This window comes from Melospiza melodia, chromosome 3 (genome assembly GCF_035770615.1).
Source record: "Melospiza melodia melodia isolate bMelMel2 chromosome 3, bMelMel2.pri, whole genome shotgun sequence".
In the NCBI taxonomy this organism is placed as follows: Eukaryota; Metazoa; Chordata; class Aves; order Passeriformes; family Passerellidae; genus Melospiza; species Melospiza melodia.
In genome coordinates, this window is record NC_086196.1 from 48855972 (window position 1) to 48878495 (window position 22524).

The 22524-nt window shown below is 43.1% G+C and overlaps 2 protein-coding genes across 2 annotated transcripts in view; one reads left to right on the forward strand and one right to left on the reverse strand.

Annotated features, from left to right (window-relative positions):
• EGLN1 (egl-9 family hypoxia inducible factor 1) overlaps window positions 1-6699 on the forward strand; it is a 33696-nt gene extending 26997 nt beyond the window's left edge. The window contains exons 3-5 of the mRNA XM_063151641.1: window positions 642-778; window positions 2118-2185; window positions 3966-6699. Of these exons, the coding sequence (XP_063007711.1) occupies window positions 642-778; window positions 2118-2185; window positions 3966-4030 (270 nt within the window). The 3' untranslated portion in view covers window positions 4031-6699. The remainder of the gene's footprint in view (window positions 1-641; window positions 779-2117; window positions 2186-3965) is intronic.
• Window positions 6700-17208: 10509 nt separating this feature from the next.
• SPRTN (SprT-like N-terminal domain) lies at window positions 17209-22443 on the reverse strand. The gene is made up of 5 exons (XM_063151642.1): window positions 22137-22443; window positions 20921-21020; window positions 20007-20135; window positions 18973-19240; window positions 17209-18677 (listed from the first exon to the last, which is right to left on the reverse strand). Exons 1-5 carry the CDS (start codon window positions 22394-22396, stop codon window positions 17953-17955), a joined length of 1482 nt encoding a protein of 493 aa, XP_063007712.1. The 5' UTR covers window positions 22397-22443; the 3' UTR covers window positions 17209-17952.
• Window positions 22444-22524: the final 81 nt, after the last annotated feature.

The window sequence follows — 22524 nt, forward strand, 5'->3', positions numbered from 1 at the left end:
GTAGAAGTCAAGTAAATTGCATTTTCACAATAATTGTGAGAAATTTATGAGCTGGGTATTTAACTTATGAACAATGGCATTTATTTCCTGCAAAATCTAATTCAAGTTACAAATTAATATACTAACAAGTATATTGTTTATTGAAAAAAGAATCTCAAACTTTTTTAGGAGAAGAAATGGATCTAAATTGTCACTTGTTTGCTGACTGAGATCACAGATGCCCCATCGTTTATATCAAATTGCCTTGTTAGTACTTGCATTGTTATGTCTGTTACGACATGAAGGTCTGTGGTGGCCATCTATAGTTAGATTTAACAAACATCAACACCATCAGTAGGAAGAAGTTAGTGTGACTTAATCCCACCTAGTTGCGTTTATTTCTAGGCATACATAGGTAGGTTCAACTGTTTTCAAAACATGAAGGAGATCTAAATAAAGATGTAGCATTCTGAAATCACAGTGAAAAATGTGTTAAACAATTTGTTAAATGAAAAGCTATAGATTCATAATATCTATAGCACATTATAAAGGCTTTTGTTTCAGTTCCAAGTGTCTGGGATATTTTCAAATGTGATATTTAGAATTATTAAATACAATGAGACATGGCTCTCAAGCACTGTTTGCAAATATTTCATTTGCAGGTAAGTGGAGGCATCCTTCGGATATTTCCAGAAGGTAAAGCCCAATTTGCTGATATTGAACCCAAATTTGATAGACTGCTATTCTTCTGGTCTGATCGCCGCAACCCTCATGAAGTACAGCCAGCATTTGCTACAAGGTAGGAGTGATGGACTCTCTGCTGCATGGTGCCTCTCTTAGCAAGAAATGAGAAATTAGGGACACTGTGAGTTGTTACTCCTGACAAAAAGGAGAATATTTCTGCTAGTGGGTGATTAGGCTTCCACTGTGTTTCTGAGTTTGTATGTTGCCCGATCTCTTATTTTGTAGAAAACATCCTGAGTGTGTAGGTGGGAAGTTTCTGAGCGTGTGCTTGGCAGAACTCTGTGGGAGCACACAGAGCCATAAGCAGGCCCCAACATAGCCAAAGGGTGCCATCTTCATTATTTCTCTGTAGTGGCTTTATGCCCTTCTGACTTGCCTTTGTCCTTACCACCCTACTGTGTGACTGGAAGATTGACTGGGTGCTTCAGTTTAATGTTCCCTCTTGTTGGCAGGGAGCTGTCAGAAGATAGTAATTTTCAAGCTAAGCTACCATATCTGATTTGGGATTTAGGTGAGGGTTGTGGAACAGAAACAACCATCAATATACAAATATTTTTGTAGAATATTGAAGGAGCTGTTCCCAATCTGAAGCACAGGGGGAACTTGACCTGTCTTTAGTCCCTAAGTGCAGGGCAGTGGTTGATGCTAAAGGTACCCACATTGACTGGCTCCCTATGCCCCATGATAAGTGACATTTCCAGATAGTGGCAATAGGTAAATCATTTGATTCAGACTTCCTGTTGCCCATGCTTTAGCATGTTTGGATGGCCAGAGCACTGAACATTGACTGGAGCTGTGAGATAACACAGCTGCGTTTGCAAGAAGTAACTTGAAACTTGAAGCATATCCTCTTGCAGCTTTTCCAGAAGCTGTGCTGCTTTCCCCTCCCCCTCTCTACTCCCAGAAGAGTCATGGTGAAATGCCATTTACTAAAGCTCCTTAAAGTCTTTTCTCAATAGATGGCATTTTGTATTTAAAACCTCTATGGGCAGTGGAAAACCAGAGGAGCCGTGTAAGAAGGGGTAGTTAATTGTGCCTTGTGGCAAGTGTCCAAAAAAAATGATACTGCAGTGTGACTCAGTGATGAACTTGACCTAGTAAAAAGATGAGGTCACAGGGCAAGGTGATGTGGGCAGAGACTTTATTCTGGACAAGAACTATAAATAGCATTGGGGAAAAGAGTGTAAACTTAGAGCATCAGTGTCACCCTTTCAATGACTTTTCAGATAATACTTACTAGTAGGAAAAGAAGTCCAAACCCACTGCTTGTTTATGAAAACTTTGCTCTGTCAGACTGTGGAAGTATCATCTAATTTAGGTTGTGTTTCATGTCAAGTGTTTCAGTGGTATTTTGCTTCATAATTCAGGAGTTCTTTTTTCTTCTCTTTCCTTAGGTACGCAATAACAGTGTGGTATTTTGATGCAGATGAAAGAGCACGAGCTAAAGTGAAATATCTAACAGGTAAGCTCTTCTTAATATCATGGTTACTTTTTTGTGGAAGAGTAGTTAAATGTAGCCTCATCTCATTGGCCCACCCTCTGCACAAAAAGAGAGAGAAAGTGGCATAACTTGAGTTAGGTTTTACAGGAAAGGTGACCCAGGGATTCAACTCCTGGGCAGTGGTTCATGAAATCCAGGTCAATGCCTGTCCTGCTTATACTTCCTCTGAGGCTGCTCAGTATTTTTACAAGGAGGATACAGTTTCTCCCTACTCTTGTCTCCCTAATATATGTGGAGGAGGATTACCCCAGAAACTGTAAGGCACTGCAGAACTGAGAGCTCTGGAAATAGTTTTGATTGAATGTAGGGATTCGACAAGTGAATGCAACTTTACTTGACTAGAATTTTTGTATTGGAAAAACAGAAGCCTAAAATTAAAATCTGTATTCAAAGAATGGACTTACTTCCTTCATTTCCAATTTCACCTATCTAGCATCTGTTTTCCTTCTCTGGCTTCTCCCCCAAGAGGAAGTTGATCTAATTTTCCTGTTCAAATTAGCATTATAAGGAGAAATGGCCTAGGATTTCTGTCATGCTTGTAATTGCCATCACAATTTTGTGTTCATTACAATAGTTTAAAAATAACCCAAAATCAGGTGTACAGCAAGTGCACACACACACGAACATGGCTTTGGCAAGAGCTCTGAAACCAATGATGTTGAAAACGTGTGCCAGTCATTTCCAGCTGAGACTTCCATTTATTGCTGTCTGGAGCTCCCAAGCAGCCCCAGAGCCGTGTACAGTTCAGCCAAGTCCCTCTGGGTGCTCTCAGTGACCGTGCATTTTGGGAGTGGCAAGAGCAGTGCAGCTCCTGCCTGGCTTTCCAAGGGAGCCCCTCAGCTCCAGCCGGCCAGGCTGTCCCAGCGCTTGGTGGCACATGCCTGGCAAGGCACAGGTGACTTCCCCGGCAGTCAGCCTGCCTGGCCTCCATGGGCAGCCTGTCTGTCCCTTAGCCAGCCTTCATGTCACACGTGTGCAACTCTGCAGCTCCCGGGGTCAGCCTTGCTGCATCAGAGCTGTTTTGTAGCCTCTGCACTGCTTCAGCTGCTGCCCTTTCAAAGGGACTGCAGAGAGATGGTTGGGGCAGGGCTCAAGCCTGAAGGGAAGATGCTCCCCCTTCTTCCCCACCTCCCTGTCCAGGGTCCCCAAATTGCAGGCACTTAAGGAAGGAAGGCTGGGTTGTTTAAATTTCACAGAATCACAGAAACACTTAAGTTGGAAAGGTCCTCTGAGGTCATCAAATCCAACCTCTGACTGAACACCACCTATGAACTAGACAATGGCACTGAGATGGTGCTGCCAGAGGTGGTGACTCCACTGCCTGCCTGTGCAGCTCATTCCAATGTTTAATCACCCCTTCTATAAAGAAATTCTTCCTCCTTCAGTATTGGTTTTCTCTGTAATGGGTTTAAATTGCCATATTGTTGTGGTTTCAGTTTCCAGTTGCAATTCAAATTGCATTCTTTGCTCTGTATCTGCAGCAAGAATTGTGCAAGATGCAATTTATTTTCTACTGACAATAATACGTGAAATTATAGAATGAAATGTCATAACAGAAACCTATTCATTTTTTGGATAAATGTCAGTCTAACAAAAGCCATGCAGAATATGTGTGAGTTTTTCTTGCTTATGGGATATTGTGTTTTGATAGTAAAACTTTATTTTGGAAAGTGATGTAGGCTGTTAGACTGTACTTGGATAAATGCTGAAAAATACCATTTTCCTTTTCATATTTCTGCAGGTGAAAAAGGTGTGAGGGTTGAACTTAATAAACCTTCTGACTCAGTTGGGAAAGATGTTTTATAAGCCTTTGATTTAGCAACTCCCCTTGCTGTTCGCCCTGATAAATCTTGATGCTATCTATTAACTTTTGAATGTGAATAACAAGATAAAGGAAAATCAACAACAAACCAACATCTTAATACAGAAGCAAACAGTGTTTCAATGTTGCATCAAAAAGAAGGTTCTTTGACTGCTGAAGCATTGTACTATGTGATTGTGACTCCAGGCCTGTGACTGCTTATGTGAAGAAGATAAGCAATCAGTAAGAAACACCATATGCATCTGGACATAAATAAGTGCCCTACATAGAATTTGTCCATCCTTATATTTTGCCAGACCTGTCATCCAGCTGAATCCATTTCATCTCTCCCTTTTTTTATATGGTAAAAGTTTGAATTTTGGGTAATTTTTGTATGACCAGGTACAGTTTATCAAAATTGAGTCTTAAAAAAAAATGAAAAACTGATAAAAAGGAAAAAAATTACAGTATTCTCCAATAGAACATGGATCTATTTTTGTAAAACTGTTCATACTGTTCTCCTCTGCCATGAAAGACCTAATTTAATGTAAGGGTTGCCAGTAACTGATAATCACTTTAATTTTTTTTTACAACTTAATTCAGAAAAGGAGCACTTTAATTACCAGCTAAAAATCTGATTGTTTTATATCATATCTCACACTAATATTAACTTTTAAAGATTGCTGCTGTATTGGTTTTTTTTTTTTTTGACTATATTCTCTTGATCCTTATTAACAAAAGCAAATCAGTATCTTGCTATTAGTAACATCCAGTTTGTGGTTTTGTATGTTGAATCCACAGAGGGGAAGTTTCTGTCTCTCTTCTTTTTCCTTTGGTTTCTTTTTTTTTTTTATTTTTGGAGGGGGGATGTTTGGTTGTTTTTTTATTTTTTAAGTGACTGGCACTAAGTGAACGTGACACTATCAGTTGCTGTCATTGGCTTTGGGGACCTGGTAAATACCATCGAGTTACAAGAATATACAAGGGCTTTCCTAGGCTATTAGAGGTACCCAGAACCTCCTTACTTACTTGACAGAAATTTTTGAGCTTTCTCCGTTTTCTAAAAGATACTTGCCACCCCCCTTTCCTTTGTATATAAGTTAATAGAATATCTAAAATTCACTTTTTTAAATTTCCTTTTCCAATGTTGGTCTGTTCCTTTTCCCATGCAGTCTGTAAGTTGACACCTTGATCTATTATATAGTATCAAGGAGGTGGTCAGCACACTGAAGCTGAAGTGCATCACTCTGTAAGCTCCTTGTGCAATAATACATCTTTAAATTTTCACTGTTGCTGAAGGATTTCCCCAAAAAAGGCACTGCCTTTTGATCAATACTGAGGTATATATTTAGTAAGAAAACGTTTGCTTTCTTTTACATTGTTTTTATTTTATCCAGAAGGTGGGATATCACAGAATAAAAGTGAGATGTGCAGAAACTGTGATATTCTTATTTTTAAGTAATGGATGTTTTGGACACAGACTTTTTTTCTTCTTCTTCTTCTTTCCTTTTTTTTTTTTCCTGAGCTTTAAAAGCTTGAGAAAACAAAAGCAAACTTATCAAAGACAGCATTCATATTTACAGGAGTTTGGGGGTTGTTCACCTTACCCACTGCAGTTTTCTATCTGTCCCTTATTTCCTCACTTAGCCAAAACAATGTGAGTGTACAGAAATATTTCTGTATATATTACAACTTGTGACAATTTTAGCATCTGTATAGTTTGTATTCAATTAAAGACCCTTTCTATGGAAAGCTCAGTAATTTTTTATTAAAAACATTACTATTGTTCATGTAAAACATGAAAAAGCTAATTGTTTAGTAACAAACTGACAGAAGGGGAGAAAAATTCAGTATTGGTATATCATTTAGGAGAACCAACAGAAATCCCAGCTTTGTTTTGATTTCACTTTTCCGTTTTTTAGTAAGTTCTTGCCCTGTACAGTTCTCTTCCTCTTTCCTCTTTTCTTCCCAGAGAAACAGACAGGATACCTTTACTGTAAGTGCCTCTGCCAACCTGGCCAAGGAGTGCAAATCTTCATTACTGTCTGGTCTGCAGTGCTTTTAGGCTACCAGTGAAACAAGCAAAAAAGTCACCTCTTCTACTTCATTAGTACTCCTTTAACAGAAGTTTGGTTTTGTTTTAGAAATGTAAGCATAAGCCTTTAAACTCATTTCAGTCCCTCTGTAATTCAAACCGCTGCAAACAGCGTATCAAATTCTAATCACACTGTAGGTTTGTGCTTGCCAGACAGGTTTAAAAAGTGCTTAATTTTTCACTCCATGTAAGTCATTACAACAGGGTCAACAAATCAGGTCAGCCATTTCTTCCATGTCCTTTAGAAACTGTTCATTTCATGTCGGTTGAATATTCAGTCTCAAGCATCACCAAGCAGGTCCTTGTTTTAAAACTATTTTTTAAACTGTCTTATGATCTGTATGTGTCTAGTCCTGGTTAAAAATAAAGCTTCATAATGCTATTTTTATTCATGATGTTAGCTGGCTGTGAAATATGAGACCTTTATCTATAGCAGGCAAAGAAATTCAGGATTCATTTACAGGTTGCCTATAAAGTTGTGTAATTTCAAAAGCAGTGTTCATTATGAAACATCTCCTCAAGTTGCTTGTAAAGCTAATCTAATTAAAAAAGATGATGTATAAAGGTTCTTGAAAACTATGTGGTTATTTGTGATCTTTTTAACTTTTAAAACTACTCTGTAGCAACTAAGTTATGAATGCCTCCTGATAAAGGGGGTATGTGGAATTTTGGTTGTTTTGTTGTGGGTGTTTGGTTGGGATTTTTGTTTGCATTGGGATTTTTTTGGTGGGTTTTTTGGTTTTTTTTTTTTTGGTGGTGTGGTTTGGTTTCGTTGTTTTTTGTTTTTTGTTTTTTTTTTTTCTTTAATCAGAGCTGTTTCTGCTCTGGAGAAGGATTTGGGACTTTTTTCTTTAGACTGCCTACAGTTACTGGGTGTGGTCACCATTTTCATGATGATTTCCTCCCTTAAAAACAGAACCCTTTTTAGGCTTTCTGAAGAGTGATTATGGTGTAGAGCCAGCTCTAGTTTTTTCACCATTTTTGACAGGTTTGTGAGGTACAGGATGTGTAAGGTTTAATGGGATGTCCTCAGTTTCACATGGCTCCCAATGAATTATAGGCCCTTGAGAGAGGACAGAAGAATGCTGGAGGCTGCAGGTGCAGAACTGTCTAATATAGCACACACTCTTCCTCCTCCTTTGGTGAGCTTCGTATTGGCTGTGTGGTTATCAAGGAAGGAGCTGTCTGGCTGGGCTTCTGCCATCACTCTAGCTTTTGTGAAGCCCCCTGCATGTGCTTGTCTGTCTTCAGCTAGTTCAGAAAGAGTTACCTGCATCTTCAGATGAGTCTCCAGCATTAGTGCACCTCTCATGGCACGTGGGTGCCAGTCGTGCACATTTCTGCTCTAAGGTGATGGTTCTTGGCATTTTCTTAGGTTGAAGCCCAAATGTAGCAGCACTGAGCTGATGGCATAGTGTTTTGAAGCTTTTTCCATGTTCAATGCTGTATAACTTCTTACAAGTTCTTTTGAAAGTACCTCTTCCCCATCCTAGTTTTACATTGAACAAGGAAGAAGCCTTTCTTGCAACCATCCTGTGTAGACCTGGTTTGGGTTTTGTTTTGTTCTTTAAATTATCACATGGTTGAGCACAATATGCAGGGGGGTTGTTTTGCATAGTAAATTAAACACTGCACCAGGGAAAATGAAGTGTTTCTCTTGGGTGTTTCTCAGAAAAGACGTTTGCAGATTTAAGAGCTGACAGCCTGTATCATATGTAAAACATCTGGCTTTGCTGACCACTTCAAGGTCAGGAGTGGAAAAATCACATCTCCATCATACTGGTAAGTGTGGCCAGACTGAAAAGTGCCATTTCTGTGCATGCTGAATGCTTTGAAGAAGAAGGGAGAAGGCCAAGTGATGATAGCAAACTCAAAGTCACAAAACTCCAGGAGTCTCCCATTTGCACCTTGCCTGCAGGCATGCAGATAGCAGCATGCTCTTGCAAATACTTAATAGGAATTTATGAGTACTGAGCAGCAAAGACTTTGAAGAAATTCATGGGTCTTAGCTGGATTTGGATCTCACCTGCTGTTGGGAGGGGATGGGGGTCAAAGTATGGATCTCTGGGTCTCCCATTGTCAGCTTTTTTTTTTTCTTTTTTCACATATAATGCTTGAATGTAAGTAATTACTGCACATGTACTGAAGTCAAGTTGTACAGGAGCTGTGTTCACTCTGGAACATCTGCTGCATCAGAGTTGCTTGACCCTGTGTGTTAGGGGTGGAGAGCAGCTGACAGAAGCAGGTTTCAAGGTCCTCTCTCCTGCCAGCCAAAACCAGTTCAGAGAATTTGCTCTGTTGACTTTTACTACCGCTTACTGAATTTCATCAGGCTTTTCCTGATGGCTTTGAAGTTGAGTGAATATACAGAACATTCATCTCTTTCCTGAAATATGGAAAAAGAACACCAAACCCATAGCTCCCAAATGAGTTGGCTCTAAAAGTGGAAGGGACAGATGAGATTTAACTTGCCAGCCTGTTGGGGATAGGCCCAAGTCTGTAGCAGAAGAGGGAGTAAGTAATGAGTTGGATAGAAATGGTAAGGTAGGATGTGAAGAGACCAAGACACAACATGTTGGGTGGTATGAGGAATATGGGACAGTGCAATTAAAAATACACTCTAGGTGTCTGCTTTGGGAGGAACATGAAGTGTGGGGAAAAAGAATGCACAATATCTTTGTCTCTGAAAAGACAGTTGATGCATCCATCCATCCTTTTCTTCATGCGTGTGAGTTGCAAACAAGCATATTTTCATCTCTGAAGATGAGATGTTCATCACTACTTGAAGTAGGAGCTGGTTTCCTTGTCTGTATTCCAGAAGCAAGTTGTTGGACTTGCCCCTTATTAAATATGTAGCTTGGGATTAAACTTCTAATGTCAATAGTTTATGGGGTCTTCTGGAGAAGTTGTTGTAACTACCTTTGTAACATGGTGATAAATGCTGGAAGTGGTGACGGGCTCATTTAGCCTCTAAGCCCAGTACTGTCCTTTCCATATGGCTGAAAGTTTTCAGGGCATGCCTCACATCAGAGTGGGAGGGATGTAAAACACAGAGATGGGCTGACAACTTACCAGGAGCACACACAGGCACACTGTGATAAAAGGCACATGCTTCAGGGCAGTGTCTGAACTGAAACCCATTATTTCTTTAAAATACTGTTGGGAGACAGGAAGTAAAATTTCATCTCTGAATATTCTGAATATCCAGTGCTCCTTGTGGGCTTGTCTGTCTGTGTCAGTGTGGCTTGCCAGGATGGAACCAGTTCCTCTCCTGGGTTTGTTTCAAGGCCTGATGTGGTTCTGTTTTATTTTATTTAAAAGCAAAAAGATGAAGCCATCATAACTAAAGCGTAGAGATTTGACTCCTACTCACAAATTAAAAGCCTAGTGTCTGAATATCATATTCGGTTGTGAGTTGTATTTTACTACCTAAAGAAAGCAGGATGAACCAAAAAACCAAGAATAAAAACCTCTCAAAACTATCTGAAGGCAAGTCACTTTGGTTGTAAATGTGTCTTGTTTACATTACTGCATGTAAGCAGGCTTTATAAATCAAGTAAAAAAGGATTGCATCATAGCAGAAGTCATGGTGACAGCTCTAAGGATCGCAAGGAAAGTAGAATTTTGGGGCTGGATTGATGGCTGTTGGAATCCTGAGAATTTTTTTTGTGCAGTAAGATAGGAGTGAATCAACCAAGCACTACAGAAACAAACTAAATGCCTCCACTCCTAGATCTGAAAAGTAAAATTTTGGTGAGTGCTGTACCATGAGTTGCCAGAGCCAAAAGATACTCCAGAACTGTTTTTATAGAAGTACTGAGAACATCTTTGGACGTCAAAGAGAATATTTCCTCAGGGAAAATGTGACTGTGGACACTGCTAATGTTTGCCAGAGGGCCGTGGCTAATAACAATCTGTTTTCTGAGATTAGAGTCCACTTGATGGTGTTGTTGATAGCAAGGAGCAAAGTTTGAGCTGTCACATTAGGCATATTTATTTTCCCTTCGCTTCCCCTTCCCCAGCCACAACATAACAGTGAGTAATGTGGTGCTGGACACGTGTTCTGCACAGTCATGTTTTAATGAACAAGCAGAAACTACAAAGTTAACTCTTCAATCCCAAATATTTCTTGTATCTAGAAGAACTTCTGTAGGTAGCAATTTTGAAACTTCTTTGACTACTTTTATTTTTTCCCACCTGCACTTTGAGAACATTATAGCTGTTTGATTTGGTTTTTGGGCTTTTTTAACCCTTTATTTAAAATAGCACATGAGGAAATGACTGTGTCTAGCTGAGAGTTGCTGTCACTCTGCAACCATGGAACATTATGCAATGAGATGGGAAAGGAGAGCACGTACTTCACGATAAACCCAAGGCTTATACAAATCCAGGAGGGCAGGTGGGGAGCGAGGGGCCAGCAGTGGCCAGGCTGTGCCTGGGACACCGGGAGTGGGATGCAGGAATGCTTCAGGCTCCTGGGCCTGGAGAGAGCAGGTGGGGTCCTGCTGTGTCACAGCCAGGACAAGGCCTTGTCCCAAAGCAGAAAAACATGTTCTTTGTGTCCCAGAGGTGACAGAGACACACGCTGTCTTACAGGGGGAGGATGCTGTGTGACACAAAAACCCACTGGGGCAGGGATGGAGGAGTGGGGAGGGGAGAGTGGGATGGGGTGGTTACACTCCAGTGCTCACAGTAGGTTTGAAAATGTGCTCATTGCCTCGTGTGAGAGTGCCTGGAGAGCAACTACTCTGCGTCCAGCCTGCCCTTGCCATTTCTGCTCCCACGTGTGCCTGGGGGCCTCTTGCTACCCCAGTGCTCCTGCATCCTTCCAGGGCTCCCCAAGCCCTGTCAAATCTCCCACCTGCTGCCAAAGGAGCTGCAGGCCTTTCTCGCCTGCTGTGTCCCTTCAGTGGCGGTTGGAGAAAATTGTAACGTGCTTGGCCGAGGAAAACATTTGGGGTGGGGTTTTTTGTGAGATGGCAGCTGGTCACAGCCTGGTGGCTGCCTCTCCAGGCGCTCAGGTGCTACCCAAGCTCTGGCTGCACAAAATGCCCTGAGAACAGTGGCTACCAATCATGGCTGGCAGCACAGGCTCTGCCTGGGGCTGCTGCCCACCCTGAGTTGGTGCTGCCTGACAAAAGCTCTGTGTGCTAAGCTGCTGACTGCCCCTGGGAGGCCAACGAACCCTGAATTGCTCCTTGTCCCTTGCAGAGGTGGTGAGGATATACACGGCACAGCTGAGCTGTGGCAGCTCATGGGACATACCCTTCACTTGGCACTGCATTTATGCATGCAACAACCACCCAGCAACAGCTTCACACCGGCTTGGGCAGTCTTTCTGCTGAAGAGAGGTAGAGAGAAGGAGAACTGAAAATTGTTGGACAGGACATCTACTTGTCAGTCTCCTAAAAATGGTGTCACTTCAGCACACACCCATCCTGGGTTCAACATGGGATCAACCCATCCTGTAACAATTCACAGCTGGGTGAGGATGCTTGGCCATCAGCAGAAGCCTCCCATCCCTCTCCCCTTCCTGAAGAAGTTAAGGCAGTGCTTCCCTCCATGTCTGCTGCAGGGTGTGCATGGAGTGGCTGCAGCCTCTGTATGGGTCAGTGTGTGCACAGCTGGGGATGTGAGGCACTGCTTTAGGGTGGGAGCGCTGCAGAACTGGTTTGGAGAAGATAACATTGATGGGACCTGTACAGGGATTAAGGCAACAACTTTTCAGTGTTTTCCTTCAAAGTGAGGGCTCCCCATTCCTTCAGGGGATGCTTGTGTTTAGTGCTTGTGTCTCTAACACCTTGCAAACAGCTCCAAAGTCATGGCATTGCTTACCACTGGGGATGTGTATCTGCTTCAGCAACATTGCATTTCATGGCCCAAGCCCAAATGTCAGCAGTGAGACCTCTTGGCAGAGTTAACATTGCCATATTGCCTGGGAAATGCTGCCTGATACCTTGGATAGACTTAGGGTTTTGCAGTGCAAGAAATATCTCCTATTTCCTCTCATGGGATGCTTTTCTGGCATTCTAAATCTCTTCTAGGTACATTCAAAGTTAATTAAGTCTGAGTTTTAATTCATGCTGTCTGCAGGGCTGATAATCCTCCCCCCCACAGCATGACTTGGAGAGGATTCAGCAATCAGGCTTGGCAGGGCAGAGCTCTCTTGTACCTGTCCTGTGTCCTGGCACCTGCCCAGCTCCTGCCTGGAGTCCCCCAGTCTCTGATGTGACAGGAGACTTATCCCCCATGCCCAGGGTCTGCATGGTGGCAGTGATGAGAGCTGCCCACGCCAAACCTCGCAGGAGGGGAAGAAATGCTCAGAGATGGTGTGAGCACCTCTGGATATACCAGGGCAAGGGCAAGCAGGTGGACCTTAATTGCCTTCAGCTGTAATTCCAATTTGACCTGAAGTGCTCCTGGGGTTGTTAGGGGGAAACCCAGGGCTGTTTAGTGGGAAGGGGCCCTTGAAGCTGGTCTGGTCCAGCTCTCCTGCTCTTTAACAAGGTTACCCAAATCTGGCTTCCTAAGACCATGCCCAGTTGGGATTTGAGTATCTTCAAGGATGGACCCTCCACAACCTCTGCAGAAAACCTATTCCCATCTTCAGCCACCCTTGCTGAAAGAAATTTTTCTCTTCTTTTAATTAAATTTCCCATGTAGGTACTGCTAAATGTAAACCAAAGGAACAAGCCAAAGGATTCTTAGCAGCAAAGTCTGGGGAACAGAGCAGATTTAAGACTGGAATCCCTTACTTGCAGCTATCCATACTCCTGGCACCTGGTACAGGTGCCATCCTCTCTGAAGCCCTGGGGTGCTGGCTTATCCTCAGGATGACTCTTCCCTTTGGATATGTTTCTGTTTGCCATCTGCCAGAAGAGCCCAGATCCATGCCATGTCCTTCCAGAGCCACAGTGCCCTGAGCAGCCTGTGCCCAGCCCTGTGCTCCTGTGACACACCGGGAACTTCTCTTGCTCTTGGTGCTGTGACACAGCAGGGAGCTTCTCTTGCTTCTCTTGCTCTCGGTGCTGCAGCCAGGCCCTGTCCCACCCTGCAGAGGCTGCACGTGCATCTGCAGCAGGGCACCTTCCAGGTGAGTCACTTGCACTTCAGCTTTGTGCCTGCCCCCAAACACAACACCTTCCCAGCGAATCAAAAACTGCTTATGGATGAGTGGCAGCACGCCCACCAAGGGGATCCTTTGAGGAAGAAAGCTGATCATTACTGGGATGCTCCAGGGAAGAGACCAGTGGCAGTGGGAAGACAAAGGCAGGGCAGCAAAGCAGTGGGGAGAAAGCAGGGTGAGAGCAGAGAGGCCCTTTGGCCATTCCTGCCATTGTAAATTGCTTACTGAAGCCACAAGAAGAATTAAAACCTCCAACTAAACCATATTCCTACAGCTGATATCCTGTAGCAGGCCTTCACTGAGCTCTGAAGAGAAGGTACTTGCAGTAAACACAACAACTATGATCCAGAGATTGACATCAGTTAAAGAAAAATAAAGCAATGGTGAAGCCAAATACTTGACTTGTTGGGTTTTGCCCCTCCAAAAATTCTTTGTTACACAGTTTAGGAAATGTCACGTCCAAGACATACTAAGGCAAAAAAGCAGGTGAAATTATGTAGATGAAAGGTGATGGATGGAACAGGGACAGGGTGAGCTATTGAGGCCAAGCTGCTGCACCTGCTTAGAAATTTAATCTAGTCTTAAAGCAGCCTGGCCTGGCAGAAGCTAAAAGGAAACAGGAATTAAGGCCATGGCCACATCCCATTTAAGCTTTCACACCTGTAGTACACTACCCTCCCCTGGGCCTGTTACACCCCTTGGCTTAGCCAAGCACAGGGAGCTGTGTTTTATAAATCCTTGACTTCCTAAAACTCTGTCCTGCATCTCTTGCAGAGCCGTGTTGATGCCAAATTGTGACAGAAAATTAGCTTGGTCCCTGCAATGGATGCAAGCAGTGCAGTATCTGTAACCCACAAAAGGATGCCTTTGGGCTTACTCCTGAGCCTTGAAGTGGAAAAGCGAGCTACTCTCTCATCTTCCCTTCCTTCTTGCGGCAAAGTTAAAGAATCACTCACAGAATCCAGTTAGCTGTGAATTCACTTTTCATTTCCGAGCTAGTTGCAGGTATTTCCCCCCCCCCCCCCCCCCCCCCCCACTATTGCTCCTCCTTTAGCTTGTTTGTGGTCCAGTCAGGGTTGCTGCTGGTCCACGTCCAGCCCGGAGTGCAGGGCAGGTGAAACACGAGCCTGCAATCCTGCACTCTGCTCTGTCCCGGCGCAGGTTGGAGAGAACGAAATTAGAATTCCTTACGTGCAAGGAGTGCCACCTAACGGCCCGGTGAGGGATCCCAAAGCTCCGCACAACGCTCTTTTTCCATACAGGAGTCTATGAAATCACACACACATATTTTCACATATAGTGAAATGCAAGTCTCTTTCATGGCCTGTCTGTCCACAAACCACACTTCAAGGGTAATTTTTATGCAGAGCTTTACATTCATATTTTTAAAAATAGTTTATTAAATCCCAAGGCTTCAAGACAGCTGTAGTAATCCAGATGCAAGTAAGAACCTGGGTATTTCAGTTTGGAGTGTAAAACTGACGAATGCTGTCTGTCTGTTAGGGAGCAGCTGCTGGGATCCAGAGGTTGCACTGCTGCCTTCAGCACTTCAGGCAGCAACAAACATGCTCACAGGGGCTGTGGGACATCTCACAAGGTCACCCAGTCCAACCTTTTATGGCCTTTCAATTTAAGGTGACAAGATCCAACAAAAGGCACAAACATGGTGTTCTAGGATGACCAGACCCAGCAGTGCTGAGGCAAACTGCAGCTTCTTAACATTCTCCAGCCAGAGCAGTCTGCATCCTCCCACCATCACCATGGATAGCTCCACTCACTTGGAAGGGATGTCCATCCTTCTTTTTCCTCGGAAACTTGTTGTTGATGCCTTCTTGCTGTTAACCTTCAGTAAAGCCTATCTTGCCTTACTTGAAGAGATGCTGTGTGTATGGAAAATGCAGGAGAACTGAGGGGCTCCAGAAGAACACACAAGGAAGAAAGCCCTCACCAAGGTATTCAGTGTCCTCCTGCTGCAGCAAGGGAAGGCTGAAGTTTGAATAGCTACTTTGCACCTCAGGAATTATTACTCACTGTTGTCCAGTTATGCCTAAGCCCTCTCCAGCCTTTAATTTTGTACTAGATTATTACCGGGTGACCTTCATTCATTACGCTGGCCCAGAGGCAGGTAGCACAGCCTGTTCCAAATGAGCAATATTTCTCTGGTTGTTCTCTTGGGAAATGTTCCTAGAAAGGGGGCTCAGGTAACAGGTTCCTGGCTCCACTCTGAGCAGCAGGCCCTGCCCTGCCTGAGGGCCTGCTGCCACCCAAGTGTAAACAGCCTCCCCATCAGCTTAGGCACAGGCATCAGGGCTGAAGTGGCTGTGAGAATACACTTCTCCTGTGTGACGCAAATATGCCAGGTGAAAACAAACAGAGGTTGCACTAAAGGAGACATGAACGCACGCTGTTGCTGTTAGGATATGTTTTAAAGCAGACTATTTATATTGCATATCTTCTTGCAAGATACTAATACATTTTAGGAGCCCTGAGAAAAATTCTTCCCACTGCTTCAGCAGAACTCAAGTGTTATGAAAACTTCCTAGATAACATTTCCATAAAGTAAAAAAATACTTGCTAACATACAACCTTCAGGATTTCTTGCTGATAACCAGTTTCAAGACAACTGAAGAGCAGTCTCTTATGATAATAATGAAAGGGCCAAGTAACCCCCACTTAGGTAGTTTTAACCTCTGGAACTCCTCTCTGAGTCATCCAGAGCAATCCTAACAGGTCACCACGAAATGAGATGGCTTTTTCCTTTAGTTTGCAGAACCTTCTATTGACAAAATGCACACACACACACACTTGACCCTCCTTCATAGCTGCCTTGCTTCAGAAATCGAGTCTATTAACTTGTTTCTCAAGTTTCCATTCAGGCAACTTACACTGCATTTCAGTGAAGTGGGTTTGTTCAAGGCTCACTGACAGCATGTGTTGTTCCAGGCAGTATCTAAACTCACTCAAGGACAAAGACAACTGATAGAGAGGATGGAATTTCTCATCTTTGACACAAATTGAGCAGCATATTTAAAAAACATACTGGTAGTCATTGTTATTCTTTTGGGCAGGACACTGTATTCAAGCACAACATTTTACAGAAACAGCATTTGTAGTAACATACCCAAAATGAAGGTGGCCATGACCCATTAGGAACAGCCTGCAATAAATAGTAACTGTAAAGCCTTCCTCTCTGGATAAAAGAGATCCTAGTCTTAGAATACTTCCTTGCAAAAACACATGGCAGAGGTGCTATTTTTCCATAGCTAATCCAGAATTGCTCAATTGTTTGGACAATGATCTATTTTAGGATGTGTATATGAGGGACAGACTTGCCTACAGCTTAAGCTCATCTTCCCTCAACAGGCTACACTATTCACTAAATTCTTCATTTGCTTTCTGTTTGTCATTCAAATGAACAATTCAGAAGTAAAAGAAGACATTAGGAAAAATCCCCACATTTAACAATACCCACAATCCTTCTCCTTTACTCACATCTGTCACAGTAGGAAAGTCTAATGAGGAGACAGCAGAGAGCAATTTTAATGGAAACACCTCTCAAAAATGCTTTATGATGTGAGAGATGCTTTGTGGTGCAACTCTCACCCTCATCTTAAAAACATAAGATAATACCAATATTTCTTGGTAGTCCTGTCCTTGAAAATGTCAAGTATCACTGGAAACACTGATAGATGGCTGCAGCTTTAAGAAGGAAGTATGGAAAATTAACATGGCAAAGCGAGTTTTACTATCAGTATTCCTAAAATTTTTCACAAAAGTGCAACAATAGTGAAACTGTTTTAAAAACAGGATGGAGAAAGCAGCAGTTGATGCAATCTATACTCACCAGCACCTGTTTTTACAGGGAAATTTAAGAAGGAAAAGTATTAATACAGAAAGGCTCTAATAAACAAGACTGTTATATACAGGTGAACCCACTGGTAAGTGACACAAAATGGCCAGGCTTAGTGGAAATTTAAACTTCAGTAACAATTTATTCAGAGTATGCAAGAACAAAGTAATTTACATTAAACTTCTGTAGTGTCAATATTTTTTAAAATATGAAGCATTTAAAGTGAGTTAAGAGAGCAGCAGTAACACTGTAAACATGTACAGCCATTTAAAATTACAGTAACAAGATATAAAACTATTTTGTTTAAAAGCTATTTATATAAAACAATTTTCATGTTTAAGCAAACATTCAACCAGTTTCACTGATTGTAAGGAATCACACTGTTTAATGCTTATCCCATGAAATACCTTAGTGCACCGAGAGAACGTTTCAGGCAGCTCACATAGCAAACACGTGGCTGGCACTCCTAACTTCTCACGGCACAATGGCTTTGGTGCTCAACTGACTGGCCTGCTAACCATCAACCTGGCTGGCCCCCAGAGGCAGCAAAATAAAGATTGGCAGGTAATGTCACTTTAATCCTAATTTGTCCTGTATAGCACTTGAAGGAAGTTTAACTGGGAAATCATGAAAGCTTTTATGACGTGTCCTGGAAGAGTCTTTACCAGTATTCCTAGCAGCATTCTACACAATTTTTACTTACTACTGTGAGAATATGGAGGTCAGCTACATTTTAAGTTCCATTTCAGAACAGTCACATGGAGTTTAACCACAGCTAAGCAAACCCTGAGCAAAAATTACCTTTCAAACAATGTTTCCAGCCCTGGTTTATCTTTTTAAGAAACCTTCTGCTGTTCTACGAAAGACAAGAATCAAGATGTTCATTTATTTCAGGTTCCAAAACATCAGTCTCACAGACAGGACAACTGACTCTTCTCTCCTGCCTCACAGGATTGCTAGGACTTGCAGAGGACTGTGTAAATTCAGCCCTAGGTTTTGTAGTTGTAGTGACATCAGTCCCCCCCTTTTTGCTGAAATACTTTTCAAAGGCAGTTTTGTCTTCCTTTTTTGGCCATTGCTGCAGCGTATTAGCACATTCTAAGCTTTTTTTCTCAGATGCACCCTGAGCTCTTGGGGTCTGCTCCAAACAAATCCGTTTTGGTGACCAGCTAGAAGATGGCACAGCCCTCTTGCCAGCTGGTGAGCCTTGCCTTGATGTTCCTTCAGCAACACGAGCCATCCTAGCAGGCAACCCCCAGTCGTTCTCACCACCTTCTGTATCAGCAGCAGAGAGTTTCGGAAACTCACGCTTTAAAGCCAAGCTGCTCTTCTCAATGGCACCATTGGTACGAAGCGGAAAGATGCTGCCATGGGGTGATTTTTCCAGTTTAATCTCCTTTTTAGGGACTGGCGTTGTCCTCACTGCTGAACGATGCAGTGAGCCGTGTGCTTCACTGCTTGCAGTGGAGCTGCTGGCGTTGGTGTTTTTCTCTGAAAGAACGCCGTCTCCTCCTCCAAGCCGATAGCCCGTCCCACTAAAAGGAGTTGGGTCTTTGCAATTACCATGCATTTCTATCTTGCCTGCAAAATCAAATTTAAAAATAAGTTAATAATTTTTTCATTAAAAAATCATGGGCTATTATTTGAGGTGCTTCACACCAAAAAAATCAGCTGCTTGAAAATAATGCATCAAACTAAACTTTTTGCAGACAATTCAACTGAGGAGCAGCCTAGGAGCGCACAATCAAACAGGCCCCATTCTTGGGCTATGTAACAGCAACACCTAAACCAAGCTTATGTAGTGTTGGGTCCATATTGTTCAAGAAAACATCTGGACAATAATCGGTTCAGAATAGAAAAAAAAATTATAAAATACCTTTGTTAGTTGACTTGAAAAGTGGAGGTTTTGCCGTCTGAGTTTTCTGCTTGGACTTCTCTGAGAATTTGTCCGGCTCCTTCACTTTAGTGAACGTGCCCCCACAGGTCTTTTGATGCTCATCCCACCAGAAGTCATGTGCAGAGGGTGCTCTGTTCATGGAGCGCTTCACGTACCCAAAGTAAGGAGCTCTGCTCTGGCAGGGGCCATCGCAGCGCCACCAGTGCTGGCGGTACAAATTAATCTCATCATAAAAATCGTGATAGATCTACGTTAAAAAAAAAAAAAAAAACAAAAAAAAACAAACCCACAAAAAAAGTCATTCATGAAGTTACAAATTTTGTATCGCTAGTTCTATAATATTTTTTAGATAATCTATTTCCATTCAATTCCTTCCACTGCTGCTGTGATTTTTATATTAGCAGTTAAAAGAGCTGGACCTGAGTAAAATTTGATCAACATTTAGCTATCATTAAAACAAAGCTTTAAAAAAGAATGTGGAGGAATATGTCCTGGTTATCTTGTTGCAACAGCAATAAAATCAGTTTGGAAATCTGTCTACAATTTCACCTAGAAGATGAACTGCTCAGAATGCATTGCAAACAATACCAGTAATGCATTCTCCTTTCAGCTATTACCTTAATTGATCTTATTAGACACATTATTTTTAAATATTAACATAAATATCATTACCTTCTATTGACATAAATTTTAGTACTCTTCACAAGGGAGCACTTCTTTCCCTGCTACCATTTAAGCTCTTTCTACTTTACCACAAAAAGTTTAAAAGAAAAATTCTTACAGACAACATACCTGAAAATTACATGACTAACAGCTCACCACATCATCCTCAACCTGTTCCCACCACCACCCCCAACAAATAACTATGGAACTAGCACACACTTGGATGCAAATTTGTATTGGTACCAACTGTGGAGTGTCTAATAAGAACATTACTTATTCTGCACCAGTCAAGTGAAACAGCAAACCAGGGAGAAAGCTCTGTTAGATCAGGTGGAGGGGTTTATTCTTACTGTGACATTGGCTCCAGTCAGGAGATTAATGCGACGCATGTGCTTGCAGAACTCCGGCCCGTGAGACTCACGATCCTTGTAGTTGTGAGTAACAAAGAGCAGGGCATGGATCATCTCATGCAACAGTGTCTGCAACGATGCAACCATTACACAGTCACTGAAAAGCACTGCATTTTCAGTTTCATGGTTAAGCTGCAAGTATTTTACTCTTCTACATTGATTGTGGTTACTGATCTTATCTTTGACTATTCACATATTCGGTCTGGGTCATAAAAACATAATTGATCTATCAAACCAAATTACCCCTATTCCCAGATCACTAAAATATGCTGCATAATATCACTCCAATAAGCAGCATTCCAAAAAGAAGAAATAACTCTCAAACTTAAATCACATCTTTAAAAAGACATCATGCCCTACACACCCCCAAAAAAGAGCCACTTCTGAGCAAGCTGAAACTCTACAGCATTTCTGTTGTTAGGCAAATCTGAATGTTCAGCCAGCTCAAAGCAGCAGCTCTGGCAGAGGCCCAAGGAGCAACAAAATGTCATGTTTAAGTCATATCCTATATCCTTATTTTCTGCTGTTGGCCTTTTAGAAACTACAATCCACCTTTGCTTTGAATATTAAAGGATAATTTAGGCGTTAAAAATCTTGGGGTGTTTTTTTCTCCATATAAAGTCAATAAAATAAACAAGCAACTTTAGACTTGGATTTGCCTACTTAGAAACATAAAACTAAAGATTACCACGGTACAGCAACACAAGCCACACAAACCTAACAGTAAAGCCACCACTATTTCATGACATGTAAGTTACTGCACAAAAGAATCCCATTATGAAACCTGAAATGTTTGTATGAAGTGGGGGACACAATACACTTTATGTGCCGGTTCATGAGCCAGGCTCAAATACCTCCACAAGGTCCTTCCTGGGCCGTAACTTTAGAAGCGGCTCACTGAGACGAATGGAACACAACCCACTTCTTTCGTGGTATGAGCAGATACCAGCAGAGCTGAAAGGAAAAGAAGGAAGAAAACATGAAAATCTATTTGGTTTTGTAGCACATGAAGAAAACTGAGAATCCAAGTTAAAGTGCCACCCCCTGCAAACACATGCTAGGTCACTCAGAACATGGAATAAAATCACTTTGAGTAGTTATTTGAAAAACTCAGCATCGTTAAGCAAAGAAAAAACATTCCACAAGTTCCTTAGAGTAGAAAAACCTGTTTTGAAAGCAGAAGACTGCTTCTTTTAGAACTTGTGATGGACTAAAATAAAATACAATGCACGGAGGCTAGAGAGTCACAGCAGCAAATGCTGACTTAATTGCTGGCTGTTTCAATTTCACTCCCTACCCTTCATCAACTTTTGGCTCATACAGAATCTACATATACCTCCACTTCTGTGCACTAATCCAGCAAACACCACTTTTTTTGTCAGTGTTAGTCCTACTGAGTTAGTCCTCTATCAGTGCAGTATCCAACTATTTCCAAATGCCTAAAGAATACCGCAGGCAGCAGAGGATAAGAGGTGGCAGGACTCCAGCTGCCAGCAACTGCATCTGCTGCAGAACTGCAGACTGCACTTCAAAGATTCCTGGGTTTGTTTAACCTCAGATTTCTTCTATATCCCCCTTCCTAGCCCATTCTGCATTTTTCGAATATACTATTATTGGTTGATATTTGCCGATCTGCCGTGCAGTAGAACGATCATAAAGACTGAGAACCAGAGCAGCAACACGAGTACGTGAGGTTTCCACACGCACCATCTAAGACCAAGTCATTTCTTCCATTCTAACATCCCTCCGGCCTGCCTGCGCCCCGGGGAAAGCCACTGATGGCTGCTAGGGACGGCAGATGCAAGGCAAGGGAGACAACGACAGCGACCGGCTCCCGTCCCGCCGTACGGGCTCTGCCAGAGACGCGGAACATCCCAAGTGCCCGGGAAGAGAAGCCACGGCAGCAGCACGGCGCTGGCGGGGCACAGCGAGGAGCAGCACGGTGACAAGTGACAGCTCCTCCCCGACACCGGCAGCCACACGCTGCGGCTCCCCGGGTGCCGGCCCTTCCCGCCGCCCCCACACACGCGGATCGGCCTGCCCGCCCCCGGGACAGCGCCGGTGCCGCACCTGGTCATGCGGGGGCTCCAGGACACCGTGACAGCCTCCAGCTTGCCCCAGAAGAGCGTCTGGTTGAAGTGCACGAACAGACCATGAACGTCGGGGCTGGGGTCCAGCAGCTCCCACGCCTCATCGACTACCGACAGCGGGCGGAGGGACGAGCGGCACGGAGAGACATCAGGGCGCTTAGCCGCCGCTGCCGCCGCCTTGTCCTGCTCTTCCCATTCCCTCTGCAGCCTGAGCGCCAACAAGAAATCCTCGTCCTCCATCCCGAGCGCGGGGCCCTCGGCCGGCACCGCCGCCACCGGAAGCCGCAGCACCGCGGCGCACGCGCAGCACCGACCCGCGGGCTGCTGCCGCCGCGTCTTTCCGAGTGCGCACGCCGCCGCCGTCCCCT